Source organism: Onychostoma macrolepis, chromosome 09, assembly GCF_012432095.1.
Source record: "Onychostoma macrolepis isolate SWU-2019 chromosome 09, ASM1243209v1, whole genome shotgun sequence".
Lineage (NCBI taxonomy): Eukaryota > Metazoa > Chordata > Actinopteri > Cypriniformes > Cyprinidae > Onychostoma > Onychostoma macrolepis.
In genome coordinates this window covers 20,942,479-20,958,191 of record NC_081163.1, presented here as the reverse complement: position 1 = coordinate 20,958,191, position 15,713 = coordinate 20,942,479, and the positions used below count along the sequence as shown (strand labels likewise).

Here is a 15,713-nt window from a genome sequence, read left to right as displayed (position 1 = left end):
AATTAAATCAACAACAAAACAAACAGCAGAATGCAAGTTCATTATGAGTGAAAAATAATAATAACAATACTGAAGAACTGAACTTGCTGTCCTGGTACGAGACTGACATTGTTACGTAACGTTTAACCTTGAGTCTCCTGATAACTTGCACAGAGTAGATAAACGATATCAATGCACATCGGAATGTGTTCCTCTTCTTTAGTTTTATTATTTATTTATTTTTTCTCCAGTTAATTTCCAATAGGCTACTGGTGTTTCCAAAACTGCAATAAAGCATAATATATTAAAAAGTGAAAACTTGTATTCGAGAGGAACGTTTGGAGATTAAGTATAGGCTTCAGCTCTATGTAACTTAAGTGAACAAGGCATTTTATTAAATGTAAGATTTGGGAATGTTATCCCACACTTGATTTTCCATTTAAAATCAACAGACAAAATCAGTGCAATTTACTAGCACGCAAATGCTGACTGTATATATGAATCAGCCATTCTTGTTACACATTCAAAAACAGACACAAACTAAATTTTCCCAATACTACAAATCTACTGGATTTTCTAGGTTGGCACATTGTAGGACATAAAAAAGTACCTAATGAATGGAGTTATAAAATCAGCTGAGGAAATCTGATGTTGTGTTTATCAGGTCCAAAATACAGTTCCGACACAGCTCGGTTAGTAGCGTGCAGATCGCTTCCGCTTCTTTCCAGCAGAACCCAAGCCAGCGCACAATCTCTCCTGGACCGGGCAGAGAAAAGCCACTGAGTGCGACCACCTTATCCTGGAAGCTCAGCGCGAGACAGTCCGACGGGAGAAAGTTCAGCGCTGGGAGACACGCACATACAACCAGAACAACTCTCCACAGCACGCGGGAGTAGCGCGGAGCGGCAGCAGGGGGCAGCGAAGCCAGGTAGGTGCTGCTCTCGTAGGGGGCGCACAGCTTTTCCACTTCTCCGATACGTACCCGGTCCCATTCCTTCACATCGAAGCTCTGCAGGCCAAGCAACCCCACGTCCACGTCAGTCCGCGACGGCAGCGGCGTTCCCCGAATGACGCGCAGCTTTTCCCTGAAGTCTTGCATCTGCTGGAGGAAAGTGAGCGGGTCCGAGAGCGAACGGAAGGAATCGGCGATGCCGAGCGCGCGCTGTTGCTCCTCGAGCGCCGAGCGGAGCTGGTTGATCTCGGGGTCAAAGGTCTGCATAACCGCGAGCTTCAGAGTCTCCAAGTCCGAGAGGATCTCGCTCCGTTTGTGCTCCAGCGTGCGCAAAAGTTTGTCAAAGTACTCTGAGACTCGATCCGCGTCCCGCGAGACCCTCTCCAGCGCTTTCCTCTTCGCTCCTTCTAACGATTCCAGGCACGAATGTACCTCCGCGCCCCTCCAGCCCTCCACGACACGAAACAACTCCTCAAACGCGAGCTTCTCGCGTTCGTACGCCTCCTCCAGCGCGCAAAACTTGTGTCCTTTATGATCGCCTGTCGTGGCGCAAAAGCCACAGATGAGCTTCAGGTCCGTGGCGCAGAAGATGTTGAGCGGCTGTCCGCTGTGAACTCGGCAGAGAGACATCCTCGGCATCACTCGAATCCTGTTGTACTTCTCCACGATGCCACGCAGTGAATAATTGACTTGTAAGCTCGCGATGCCGTTGTGCACGGTCTCCTTTCGACAGGTCGGACATTTGAACGGCGGTCTCCAAGCAGGGCTCCGGTTACCGTCTAGGATGCCCTCCAGACACTTCTTGCAGAAGCTATGAGAACATGGCAGAACGCGCGGGTCCTCGAAAAGACAGCAGCATATTGGGCATGTGAGGTCCTCCTCCAAGAGCTCCATCGTATCCTAAAGTGGAAAAAGACATCAATATGAAAGCTTGTCGGGGGCATGACACATCAATGCAACTTTCATCATCTTGGCAAGCGTCTTTCTCGTGCATCCCACACCGACTGTGAAGTCTAGAGCACTCAGTGCTGTCCTGTGTCATTTTGTACATCATCTACATTACGCGCAATAAACCAAATATTTGTTTGCTTTTGCGAGAATGAGTTACGAGTCTACAGTGAATAGCTTAGCTACATAATAGAACCAAATTGGCTGAGAATGAGAAAACTGTATCCATGAAGCTTAGCGTGCAGATTTTTTTTTTTAAAGAATCAACATAATCTGCATCGATCGGACGATATTTTTCAATGCATAGCAAGCGATTATGTGGAAGACGCACGACAGGTTAACCAAATATAGTAGGTCAGATTGCCTGATGATGAAGATTCCTGAGTGCACCAGTACTTCATTTTTAATTGCCGCGTGAGAACTTTCGTGCAGGAATATCCGAGGACCTGTCCAACAAACTTCAAGGCATTGATTTAGAAAAAAGATTCCCCGCCGTCGAGTTGTCAAAAATGTTTCTCGGTTCGCTCGGGTCCGGTTGTCAAGGTATTATTACGGTTGTGGCAGATTTTGCAGGCGGAAAGCATCAGCAATTGGACCAGAAGCGCACTAGATGCTTAGGCAGTGTGCAACGCAATCGTGGCTCTTGTTGCTGTGCAGACTTCGCCCTTTCCAATTGGGAAATTTTAACTAGTTCAGGTCAAGTCAGTATGGCCAGACAGTTAAAAAGAGTGCGCACAAACAGCTAATGAATAGTGCATCTACAGACAAACATTTCAACGCCACATTCAGCGTAATATCCGCGTAGCGAAGTGTATTTGCAGACTCGAGCGCTGAAATACACGTTTTGCGCGGTGAGAAAGAAATGCAGAGGATCCCTTCATTCTTGGATGGGGTTGTTGCGGGGGAGCACTCACTCTCTCCTAGATCAGCGTTTCTTTACAGATTACGTCAATACTGGCGTTACCCATCATCTACCCACATAAACGCCTAATTCACCTATTCACTGAGCTACAATAACGAAGTGATTTTCGTTTACAACTAGTCATGGGTTACAGACACAGACAACCGAAAAGCACGTAGGGGTTTTCTGCCATAAAGATGATCCTTCATCACGCCACTTTGGTCGCATATGCCCGTGCCATGTGTCAGGGTCTTGACGCATCGATAACCAATCGCTACCGAGTCACGTGTCAAAATATTTTGACCTCGATTTTTCTTCCCCTGTTTCCATGCCATCAGGAAGAGAAGGGCTTCCGAGGCGCCGCGCTCATTGGTCGAGTCAGGGATGAAAGCGCATGCAGTGACGTAATTGGCCACGAGAGGGCTCAGCGAACCGGTTTGTCATAGAAATGGGATAAGCGCTTTTTATGATTGTTTGGTTTTAGTGTATGTTATTTCGATAATAACACAAACCAAAATTCACAAGGGGGACGCATACATTCAAAAACATGCAATTTTTTCCCTGTCCAATTCAACACTATGGTAGCTATATGGTATGTTTTATTGGTGATTTTCTGTTTAAGTAACAAAGGCTGTTTGGGCTTTGAACTTTAAACACCTTGCGTTATGCGTGTCATATGTTTACCTGTAATAAAATAATGTACAAATATATGTGACCCTCTCTGTGAAATCCAGGCTAAAGTCTCAAAATCTAATTATGAGATAACAAGCATCAAAGTTTGATTTCAACCATTAATTTCACACTTTGACATGGCCTTACTCAGTCAATATTAAAGATATAAAGGTTACATTTCACAGAATGTTCTTTACCTTATGAAGGATGGTTTTATGTAGTAAACAGTAAAAAAATGACTTTAGCTGGGTTTTCACAGCCAGGGTCACATATTGACTCTTGGTGAGGTGAAAGTGGCCGGTTTAAACTGTTGCAATTGCCTCGTCACTGTGTATTTTCAATTCAATGGCTATTAAAGTTTCTCAGAGTGATTATACGGATGCACATTTTTATCCAGAGCGCTGATGGGGTGTCACGCACACGGCTTTTGTCACCAGCTATCTGTAATTTTTCTCTAAGCTTGTCAGGTTAGACCATTTGCATTTGTTTGTGATTACAGGATTTGTAAAAACTATATTTTTATAGAGATTGCAGGTGGAGTTCCATTCAAAAATCAGGTATGAATCACAGATACAAGAATGTAAAAAACGTAAAAACGTTTTCTATAATAAAAAAAAAAAAGTTTTGAATGCGGCCCAAAGAAGTATTCGACTTTCTGAACTGCTTGATAAGAAAAGACTGTCTGAAATTAGAACTAATTTTCTTACATTTCCTGTCAACCCTAAATGTAAAGAGGTGCACTTTAAAATTATGAATCACATTTACCCTGCAAAATAATTTTTAAGAGTAAGATTTAATATTGGGGACTCAAATATATGCCAGTTATGCAAATTGGACATAGAAACAGTTGAACACTTGTTTTTTTCAGTGTAATTTGGTACAAACATTCTGGAATGATGCATTCAGCTGGATACAACAAAGAATACCTGTAAGACTGATCCTCTCATGGGAAATTAAGTTTGGTTTGTTAAGGATAAAAATATCTTATGTAATAAATAATTTGTTGCTTTTGCTGAAATTTTAAAATAAAAAATGTAAATTTTTCAAAACTTCTCCACGATTAGTGGTTTTTAAAAAGGAATTTGTAATATATTTGGAGACGTTAAGTGGGATGAAAAGTCCCAAAGCAAGGTATTTGTATACTTTATTAGAGGATTTTGGTTTCATAAAGTGAGAGCCTCCTACTCCCCTACTGTTTCCTTTGTTTTATATTTATATATATATATATATATATATTATTTATATTTTATTTTTTCCCTCTCCAATATTTTTTATTTTATTTCACCTTAGATCTATTTTGTGATATGGTGTACAGAGTGTGAATGGAAATTGAGTGTAATCTCAGTCGTGATATGTAAATCTCCCAGTTATGGATGCCTTTCTGTGTTGTTGTTCAAAGCATTGAATAAAAAAAAACTTTCTGAGCCAGTAAGCGCCCCCTTGAGGTGGACATCTGTGTGTGTCAAAACAGCACCAGTAGTCAACAATGATTTTTCCAAGTTATCCATTCTATCCTGGAAGCGTTGTGCGCTCTTGAGTTTGACGCGTGTAATTGCACTTCCGGTGATCTCGACGCTAGAATGGCTGCAGTGTTTACGTGTTGTTTGGGCTGCTGCGGGGATGGCGGAGCGGGCCATGCTCCCCTCAAAGAAATGCCCACCGTGCAGCTAGACACGCACCACATGGGTAAGAGTCGTTTGCACTGTTCAGCGAGCTCACAAGAAGTCACCTATTTACATTTAAAGCGAGAAGACGTGTCAAACTAGCAATGATGCTAAATCTCTCAAAAAAACGCTTGAACACAAATTAGCTAATGAATAGGTTCGCCATCACTTTTTTTAAATAAACAATGTGCATTCGTTCCTAATAGTGTATAATTAATTAATCAGGACAAGTAGTCCTTACTACTCTGGATCACATGCTAGTTGCTAGTATACAGCTGACAGATCCAGTGTCTATTTAATCTCTCGTGAATCAGGTAGTGGGTGTCATTTCAGCCTCGTTTTTCTGCAGTTATCTCTGAAAACATTATGAAATGCATACCTGTATTTCGGTGCTGTAGCAGTGTAGTCATGAGAGTTTGCTTGGCCTTTTTTCCCAGGGACGGATGTGGTCATAGTGAAAAGTGGGAGGCGGATCTGTGGAACTGGAGCCTGTCTTGCCAACGCCCCTCTACACCAGAACAAGAGCTATTTTGAGTTCAAGATCCAGTCCACGGGTGAGTGCCTCCATGATAGTTGTTACTGTTTCGCTTTGGCTGTTTTTAATATTTTTCTAATGCCTGTTTAAACACTGTAGCACTGTGTAGCTGTCAGATAGATTGATTTGTTTTGTCAAAGAGGAATGTTGAGTGTGTAGCTGATGTAAAATAGATTCTGACATAAGTAAATCAATAAATAAAATAAGCTTTGAGAACACAACTCCAGTTAAGCGATTGAATCAATTGCAATAACCAGTAATAAAGCATTAGGCATAAAGGAATGCCATGCTCGGTGTTTTCATAACTTGGGTAAAGTTGGTTCTATATTCTCACATTCACAACATTCACACATTTCTGCGTTCTATAACTTTCTAATTATATGTGCAATAAAGTTATATTTTGCAAATTCTAATCAGCGACGTCATTGTCAACCTACTACATTTTTTTTTCACAATCGATCAAAATGGACAAGTATTGTTTTAATGTCATATTTACTTGCGAATGTCCGCTGAATGTCCAATGTAGTGTGCTTAACAAAGTAATTGAATCCAGAAGTCCGAATGTGCCAATATAAAACCAACTTTACCCAAGTGTGTTCATATACATGTATAGCGGTTTTTACAATACAAATCGTTGCAAAGCAACTTCACAGGAAATTAAGTTTCTACAATATACTGTATATTGTAGAAACTTAATATATTTAACTTATGGCAAAATTTGGTAATTCTGTATGTCGTCTGAGGGTTGGCATCATCTCTTCTCAGGTGTTTGGTCATCTCAGATCATTTAAGGGTTGGATCCAGATTGAAGTTTGTGTAATTCCTAGTTACCAGGGGATGTCAATTCCGTGGCAGAAACAGAGAAACAAATAGAGACATAATTAGCGTAGTTGCTGTTCCATCCAAGCAAAAATGATTTGTTCAACCCAAGCTAAAGAATAATAATGTGCGTTTGATTAGATATAACTGCAGTACAAGATTATGAGATGCATTATGTGAATGCTTGGCTAAAGAGATGTCTTGTAATCTAGATTTAAACAGAGAGAGTGTGTCTGAACCCTGATCGTTATAAGGAAGGCTATTCCAGAGTTTGGGAGCCAAATTTGAAAAAGCTCTACCTCCTTTAGTGGACTTTGCTATCCTAATGTACTACCAAAAGTCCAGAGTTTTGCGACCTTAGTTAGCGTGATGGATTGTAGCGAGATAGAAGACTAGTTAGGTACGCAGGAGCTAAACCATTAAGGGCCTTATAGGTAAGTAATAATATTTTGGAACTGATACGGAACTTAATATGTAGCCAGTGCAAGAGACTGTAAAATTGGGGTAATATGATCATATTTTCTTGACCTGGTAAGGACTCTAACCTGTAGCTTGTTTATTGAAGATGCAGGACAACCAGCTAGCAGTGCATTACAATAGTCCAGTCTAGAGGTCAGGAATGCATGAATTAGCTTTTCTGCATCGGAATCAGGTAACATATTTCGTAGCTTGGCAATGTTTCTAAGATGGAAGAATGCAGTTTTTGTAACATTGGAAATATGATTTTCAAAAGACAAGTTGCTGTCTAATATTACACCCAGATTTCTGACTGTAGAGGAAGTAACAGTACATCCGTCTAGTTGAAAATTGTAATCCAAGAGATTCTGAGTACTGTTTTTTGGTCCAATAAGTAATATCTCTGTCTTATCTGAATTTAATAGGAGAAAATTACCGGTCATCCAATCTTTTACATTTTTAACACACTCTGTTAGCTTAGATAATTTAGAAGTTTCATCTGGTCTTGTTGAGATATATAGTTGAGTATCAGCATAACAATGGAAACTAATCCCGTATTTTCTAATAATATTACCAAGGGGCAACATGTATATTGAAAATAGCAGAGGACCTAGGACAGATCCTTGTGGTACTCCATATACTTTAGTGGTGATAATTGAGATGACTCCCAATTTAAATAAACAAAGTGGTAGCGATCTGACAGGTAGGATCTAAACCATCTTAAAGCCTGCCCTTTGTAATCGATCTATGAGTATGTCATGATCTATAGTGTCGAATGCAGCACTAAGATCAAGTAAAACAAGCAATGAGATGCAGTCTTGGTCTGACGCAATGCAAAGAAGCAAGTCATTTGTAATTTTAACAAGTGCAGTTTCTGTGCTGTGGTGGGGCCTGAAACTTGACTGAAATTCTTCACAGAGATTGTTTTTTTTTTTGGTTTTTTTGCAAGGAGCACAATTGAGCAGACACAACTTTTTCTAAACTTTTAGACATAAATGGAAGATTTGAAATGGGTCTGTAATTTGCCAGTTCACTAAGATCTAGTTGTGGTTTCTTAATAAGAGGCTTAATAACCACCAGCTTGAATGGTTTTGGGACGTGACCTAAAGATAAAGATGAGTTAATAATATTGAGAAGCGGTTCTTCTGCTACAGGTAACAACTCTTTCAGTAGTTTAGTGGGTACAGGATCTAATAGGCATGTTGTTGGTTTAGATGCAGTGATAAGTTTATTTAGCACTTCCTGTCCTATAGTTGTAAAGCACTGCAGTTTTTCTTTGGGTGCGATGAATGATGCTGAAGTACTAGACGCTGTAGAATCTATATTTGTTATTGTATTTCTGATTTTATGTATTTTATCAGTGAAGAAATTCATAATGTCATTACTATTAAACTGTGAGGGAATATTTAGATCGGGTGGCGTCTGGTTATTTTTTAATCTAGTCACTGTGCTAAATAAAAACCTTGGATTGTTTTGGTTATTTTCTGTGAGTTTGCGGATATGCTCAGTCCTGGCAGCTTTTAGAGCCTGTTTATAGCTGGGCATACTATTTTTCCACGCAATTCTAAAAACTTCCAAGTTAGTTTTTCTCCATTTGCGCTCAAGATTACGAGTTTCTTTCTTGAGAGAATAGGTATAACTGTTGTACCATGGTACAGTATGTTTTTCTCTAACCTTTTTCAATTTGATGGGGGCAACAGCTTCTAATGTATTAGAGAAGATAGTGCCCATGTTGCTAGTCATTTCGTCTAGTTCATGTGTATTCATGGGTACACAGAGCAGTTGAGAGAAATCAGGCAGGTTATTTGTGAATCTGTCTTTAGTTGCTGGAACAATAGTTCTGTCTGGACGAAAATGTGGAGCCATATAGTTGATAGTAATACGCAGCATGCACGATACAAGGAAATGGTCAGTAACGTCATCACTTTGAGGTACGATATCTATATCAGTAAGATCAATTCCATGTGATATAATTAAATCTAGTGTATAATTAAAACGATGAGTGGGCCAGGTGACGTTTTGCTTGACTCCAAAAGAGTTTATTAGGTCAGTAAAAGCAAGTCCTAACGCATCATTTATATTATCAACGTGAATGTTAAAATCTCCGACAATTAGCGCTTTATCAACATTAACCAGAGGAAATCTGCTAATTCTTTTAGAAAATCTGTATATGGCCCTGGCGGTCTATACACAGTTGCCAGAGAAAGAGATAAGAAAGATTTCTTTTGCATATCTGACAGTGTAATATTGAGTAGAAGTATTTCAAATGAGTTAAACCTGTATCCTGTTTTCTGAGTAACATTGAGAATATCACCAAATATTGTTGCAACACCACCGACCAATATGACTGGGCTCATGCTTATAACAGTAGCTTGGTGGAGTAGACTGTCCATGACTCATTTAGACCAATATAATCATTTGGTTTAAGCCAGGTTTCAGTCAAGCAGAGTACATCAAAACTATTATCTGTGATCATTTCATTTACAATAACTACTTTGGGTGTGAGTGACCTAATGTTTAGTAGCCCAAGCTTTAAAAATAGTTTTTGTTAATTCATTTATTTTGCATTTTTCTGGTTTAATCACGATCAGATTTTTTCTAGATCCTGCATATATCCTTTTCATATGGTTAAGGAATATTGTCCCTTAATATAAAAGTGAATTTGTGACAGTAAATTAATAACTCATGATATTTCATGTTTCTCAGCAAATTCAAATGACAAAATTATCTAAATGCAGATTTGTGTTTTAGTGCCATTTAAAGTAAAAAAAAAAAAAAACTAAGATTATGAGATTTAAGTCATAATACTTTGAGAATAGTTAAAGCAACATGAGATTATTCTCAAAATATTACGACTTTAAAGTCATATTACTACTTTATTCTCGTAATTTTGAGTTTACTCCCAAAATATTAAAGCTTTAATCACATAATTTTAGATTTATTTTACGTACCACTAAAATGCCAAATTAAAAAACATTATATATATATATATATATATATATTTTTTTTTTTTTTTTTAATATAAACATACAAGTAAGGTAACTTATTATTGGGACCCTTAGAATATTTTCTGCATTGTGACATTTTTGCTACAATCACATTTTACCTCCTGAATCTCTGTAATGTTTTTCAGCTGTCTCATGAAGGTGTGTTGCTGTTTGTGTTTGTGGTGCAGGTGTTTGGGGGATCGGTGTGGCCACTCAGAAGGTGAATTTGAACCAGGTGCCGCTGGGTCGTGACAGTCACAGTTTGGTGCTTCGGCACGATGGCTCCATATACCACAACAACGAGGAGAAGAACCGATTACCTGCCAACAGCCTGCCTCAGGAGGGAGATATAGTGGTATGTTTTTTACTTTTGGAAATCAAATTGTGGAATACACAGCAAGTACATAATGTATAAGACATTGCTTCTGTTCGTAAATGTGTGCTTTTGTTTTAAGGGGGTGACCTATGATCATGTTGAACTGAACCTGTACTTAAATGGAAAGAACATGCACTGTCCAGCCTCAGGTATTCGAGGGACTGTGTTCCCCATAGTTTATGGTGAGTTGTATTTCAGTAATATTATATATCATCATAATATATAATACTGAATCAGAAAAAAATTATATACAGTCATGGCCTAAAATTTCGCACCCTTGCTATTTTGTCAGAAAATGCAACACTTCTCTCAGAACATTGTTCCAATTGCAAATGTTTTGGTATTCACATGCTTATTGTTTTTGGAAAGTCAAAACGTCAAAGTCTTAGAGAAGAAAAGTCAAACTTGATAAAATTTCACACAGAACTAAAAAATGGACTAGACAAAATTATTGGCACCTTGTCAAAATTGTAAGAAATAATTGCTTTTCAAGCATGTGATGCTCCTGTAATTTGTATTTAGCAGTGTTGGGCTAGTTACCCAAAGAATGTAATATATTACTCATTACTAGTTACTCCTTTCAAAAGTAATATTGTTACTTTACTTATTACTTTCTGGCAACAGTAATTAGTTACACTACTAGTTACATTACTTTTTCTTCACGCCCCACAGAAGTTGTAACTGTGTATCTTCCACATAAAATTCTTCTAGAATGTTACTAACAACATATTTCTGCCTCATCATTTGACCAAAATCCACATTGAATCGCAGTCAGAAGTTATTACAAACACTCATTAGTGATTGATGGCGACATTCAAGTGTTGTATTCATCTCATTAATTGTCATGTGTAGCTTGAAGTAATTTTTTCATTACCCATATGCAATTAAATTTTGTTATGTATTTTATCAAATCGCATGAGTTTGTAAGAAACGGTTTAATTGTCCAACAATATTTTTAATTATATTAATATAATGTACCACATGCTGATCAGAGAGATGTAATGCCAGAGTAAAGTAAAGCCACAACTTACACAACAGATCTTTTTTTCCTGACAAAATCAATAATGCAATATTTCTATCTGCTGAATGTAAGCTTTTCCATATTCCAAGCTTGCCTGCTGCACTGGGGACATCACATGTGTGTGCGAGTCATGAAAATTATGAAAATAAATCTAGGAATTATTTGATTGTTAGATTTTAAATCAGCGGGGTTGAGGCATCAAAAGTAACTAAGCTGTTTTATGGAAAGTAACTGTAATATTATTACTGAAATCTTATTAGTAATTAGTTAAACTACTAGTTACTGCAAAAAGTAATATTATTACAGTAACTAAGTTACTAGTAACTAGTTACTGCCCAACACTGGTATTTAGACACACCTGTGGCAAGTAACAGGTGTGGGCAATATAGTAATCACACTTGCAACCAGTTAAAATGGTGAAAAGTTGACTCAATCTTTGTGTTGTGTGTCACACTGAGCATGGAGAAAAGAAAGACGTGTAAAGAGTTGTCTGTGGATTTGAGAGAAAAAATTGTAGAAAAACATAGACAGTCTCAAGGCTACAAGTTTACAGCCCATGGCACTGTAGCTAACCTCCCTGGAAGAGCAAAATTAATGAAAAATTACAATGAAGGATTGTTCGAATGGTGGATAAAGAACCCCGATTAACTTCCAAACAAATTGAAGCTGATCTGCAGACACAGGGTACAACAGTGTCAGCTCGCACTATCTCTCGCCATCTGAATGAAAAGGGATGCTATGGTAGGAGACCCAGGAGGACACCACTGCTGACACAAAGGCATAAAAAAGCAAGACTGGAGTTTGCCAAAACTTATATGACAAATCCACAATCCTTCTGGGAGAACGTACCGTGGACAGATGAGATAAAAGTAGAGCTTTTTGGTAAAGGACATCATGGCACTGTTTGCAGAAAAAGAAAAGAACACAGTCCCTACAGTCAAACATGGTGGAGGTTCAAAGATGTTTTGGGGTTGCTTTGCTGCTTCTGGCACTGGATTCCTTGATTGTGTGAACGGTATCATGAATTCTGATGATTACCAAAGAATTTTGGGCCCAGCGTAGTGGCCAGTGTCAGAAAGCGGCGTCTCCACCAGAGGTCATGGGTCTTCCAGCAGGACAATGACCCAAAACACGCTTCAAAAAGCACTCAGAAATGGTTACAAACAAAGTGCTGGAGAGTTATGAAATGGCAGCAATGAGTCCAGATCTGAATCCCATAGAACACCTGTGGAGAGATCTCAAAACAGGGAGAAGGCATCCTTCAAATCTGAATGATCTGTAGCAGTTCGCAAAAGAAGAATGGTCCAAAATTCCAGTAGAGAGGTATAAGACACTCATTAATGGTTACAGGAAGCGATTGATTTCAGTTATTTTTTTCCAAAGGGGGTTCTACCAAATATTAAGTTAAGGGTGCCAATAATTTTGTCCAGTGCATTTTTTGGGTTCTGTGTGGAATTGTATCAGATTTGACTTTTCTTCTCTATTTTTTTGTATTGTTTCAATGCAAACAAAAAATAAACAAACATGTGAGTACCAAAACATTTGCAACTGCAACAATTTTCAGAAAATTTCTCAAAATTGTGAATATGAATGGGAATATACTTCAGAGATATTTTACTCATAAGAATTTCTAGGGGTGCCAATAATTGTGTCTGTGTATTTGAGAAAAACCTTTATTTCATAATATTTCCCCCCATTTTAAATTGTTATTATCCAATGAAAGGTTAGATTTTTGTGATTTTTTTAATTTTTTTATATTTATTTTTTTAAATAAAAGATCAAAAGGATTAAAAATGATGACAAATTTTCACAGACTACTTTGATCATATTTACCAAGGGTGCCGATATATTTGGCCATGACTGTGTATGTGTGTGTGTATGTATATATATATATATATATATATATATATACACACACACACACACACACACAGTATATATGCATAAAATGACAGTATTGATGTCATTTTTAATTTTTTTTAGCTTCAGTCATGCTAATGTTTTTAGGCTAGTAAAAATCTTTTCCAAAAAATTAATTAGCTCTTTCAATTGAAAACTGGGACTTTTGTTTCTTACAGCCACTGTTTAAGTGTTACAGGCCTTTTTTAATTATCAAATTATCATCATTTACTCATGTCTTTCTAGACCTATATGACTTTCTTTTTACTGTCAAAAACAAATAAATATTTTGAGAAATGTCATACAATGGAAGTCAGTGTTAATGCAGTCATTGACTCCAAAGTTGTTTGGTTCCCAACGTTTTCAGCATATCATCTTTCATGTTCTGCAGAGCAAATAAAGTCATACAGGTTTGTAACAGAATGAGGGCAAGCAAATGATGACAGATTTTTCATTTTTGGGTGGACTGTCCCTTCAAGTTAAAAACAAAAGCTTTAAAATAACAGTTAAGAATGCGCAAGTTGCGGAAGGGAACATATAAAGCAATAATTTTAATTTAATTTGCTGTATCTTTAACAAAAAGTTAAAATACAAGTTTTTAAAAAGACAGAGAAAAATAGATTTGTCATGACCTATATAGCCACAGCCATATCACCCTGCAGCCCAAGACTGGTTGCCAACTGAAGCAGGCTTGAGCCTGGTTAGTTCCTGGATGGGAGACCTCCTGGGAAAAACTAGGTTGCTGTTGGAAGAAGTGTTATTGAGGCCCGCAGTGCTCACCCTGTAGTCTGTGTGGGTCCTAATGCTCCAGTATAGTGACGGGAACGTTAAACCGAGGTCCTGACTCTCTGTGGTCATTAAAAATCCCATGGCACTTCTCGTAAAGAGTAGGGGTGTAACCCCGGTGTCCTGGCCAGATTCCCTTATCTAACATGGCCTCCTAATAACCCCCATCCACTTGATTGGCTCTATGACTCTCTCTCCTCTCCACCTGTAGCTGGTGTGCGGTGGCACAAGTGGATGCTGTACACTGGTGGTGGTTGAGGAGAGACCCCCACATGATTGTAAAGTGCTTTAGGTGTACAGCAATACACAATAAAGCGCTATGTAAATGCAGCATCATCATTCATTCATCATCCTATATTGCAGTGACGAAATGAGTTTTTGCCATTCATATGATGAACTAATATATTGATGTTTATCTCCTCTCTCATTCTCTCAGTGGACGACAGTGCCATCATAGACTGCCAGTTCAGTGATTTCTACCATACTCCACCTGAAGGCTTTGAAAAGATTCTGTTTGAACAGCAGATCTTTTGAATTGTCATCTGTGTGCAGACACACACATAGTGTGGAGTTGAACCATGTGTGGCAGCACGTGTTTACGATCTCTTTCAATGTTGCTTCTGCCTTTGCTGTTACTACTGCTGCTCTTGTCCATTTGGAAGACAAACCAGGCTTTATTTGTGTGTGTGTGTGTGTGTGTGTGTGTGTTTGGATGCACACAAATGAGAGAGAGAATTCAAGCCAGAAAACACTTTACATAAGCACTGAAGACACTTACTGATATCTATTTTCTGTAGTGGGTGATATTGATAAACTGAGCTTATCTTTTTATTTAACGACAGTGTACAATGATCAGCAACTGATCAGCTTTGTTTTTGATTTAAGTAGAAATGATTGATGTATCGCTGACTTTATATATCTATACAAATATCAACTTTCTTGAATGAACAATTGTATTTGCACTAGTTTCATGTTGAGAATCAAACCAAACCTCTTATTCTGTTGATTTTTGATGAGTCTGTTACTGTCGTTTGCCTTTCATCTGAACTAGGCATATTTATAAATTGCTAACAATAGCAGTTTACTGTATTTTCCACAGTGTATTTGAACATTTTACCTCTGTGATCTCTATTGCACATAATATTAAACAAGTGACTTTGGCTGACTGAGAGATTGACTGATTTCAGAGTGTCAAATAGACGCTGAAATGTTTCAGACATGCACAAATGTTAGACTGAAGGTAAACTTTTTTTTTTTCTTCAGATGTGTTTTGCTTCACTGATGTCTTGGATCTGAAATAATTCACATCTACACAGTAACTTTAATTATAACTATGAACCTAATGTTATTGGTTACTGCAGAAATGTTGTGTACTCTTAACACTAAAACCACTCATGCATTAATTTTATTCACACAGTTGAATACATAACCAATTCTTAAGTTTTATTGTTAACAGCATGGCAATGTGCTTTTCAGAAAAAGTGCTCTGAAAGAGTTTTGTCCTGTAAGATTTGTCAAATCTGATTTTCAGTCCCCAAAAAAAGCTTGAATTCTCTCTGTACACTGTGTCTTACGGTACATTCCACAAGTGCTGTATTTAATAAACCTAAGTATTCTGTCTCTGTCAAAGAGCTGTGTTATAGTGTGAAATGATAATGACTTCTAACCAAATAAAATATAGACAACAATCAAGCACCTCTACAAAAAAAATAGTTATA

General features: G+C 38.0%; 2 protein-coding genes across 4 annotated transcripts in view; one reads left to right on the top strand and one right to left on the bottom strand.

Moving 5' to 3' along the window:
* The window catches only part of trim13 (tripartite motif containing 13), a 9,701-nt gene extending 4,081 nt beyond the window's left edge, over positions 1–5,620 (bottom strand). Inside the window, exons 1-2 of one of the 3 annotated variants that reach the window (XM_058787142.1) lie at positions 5,496–5,620; positions 349–1,831 (exon numbers count right to left, since the gene is read on the bottom strand). In XM_058787142.1, coding sequence (XP_058643125.1) covers positions 611–1,825 — 1,215 coding nt within the window. In that variant the 5' untranslated portion in view covers positions 1,826–1,831; positions 5,496–5,620 and the 3' untranslated portion in view covers positions 349–610. The other 2 variants (XM_058787143.1, XM_058787145.1) reach the window with 2 other exon arrangements.
* Positions 4,816–15,713, top strand: spryd7b (SPRY domain containing 7b). The gene is made up of 5 exons (XM_058787146.1): positions 4,816–5,138; positions 5,554–5,670; positions 10,102–10,268; positions 10,369–10,471; positions 14,432–15,713. Exons 1-5 carry the CDS (start codon positions 5,033–5,035, stop codon positions 14,527–14,529), a joined length of 591 nt encoding a protein of 196 aa, XP_058643129.1. The 5' UTR covers positions 4,816–5,032; the 3' UTR covers positions 14,530–15,713.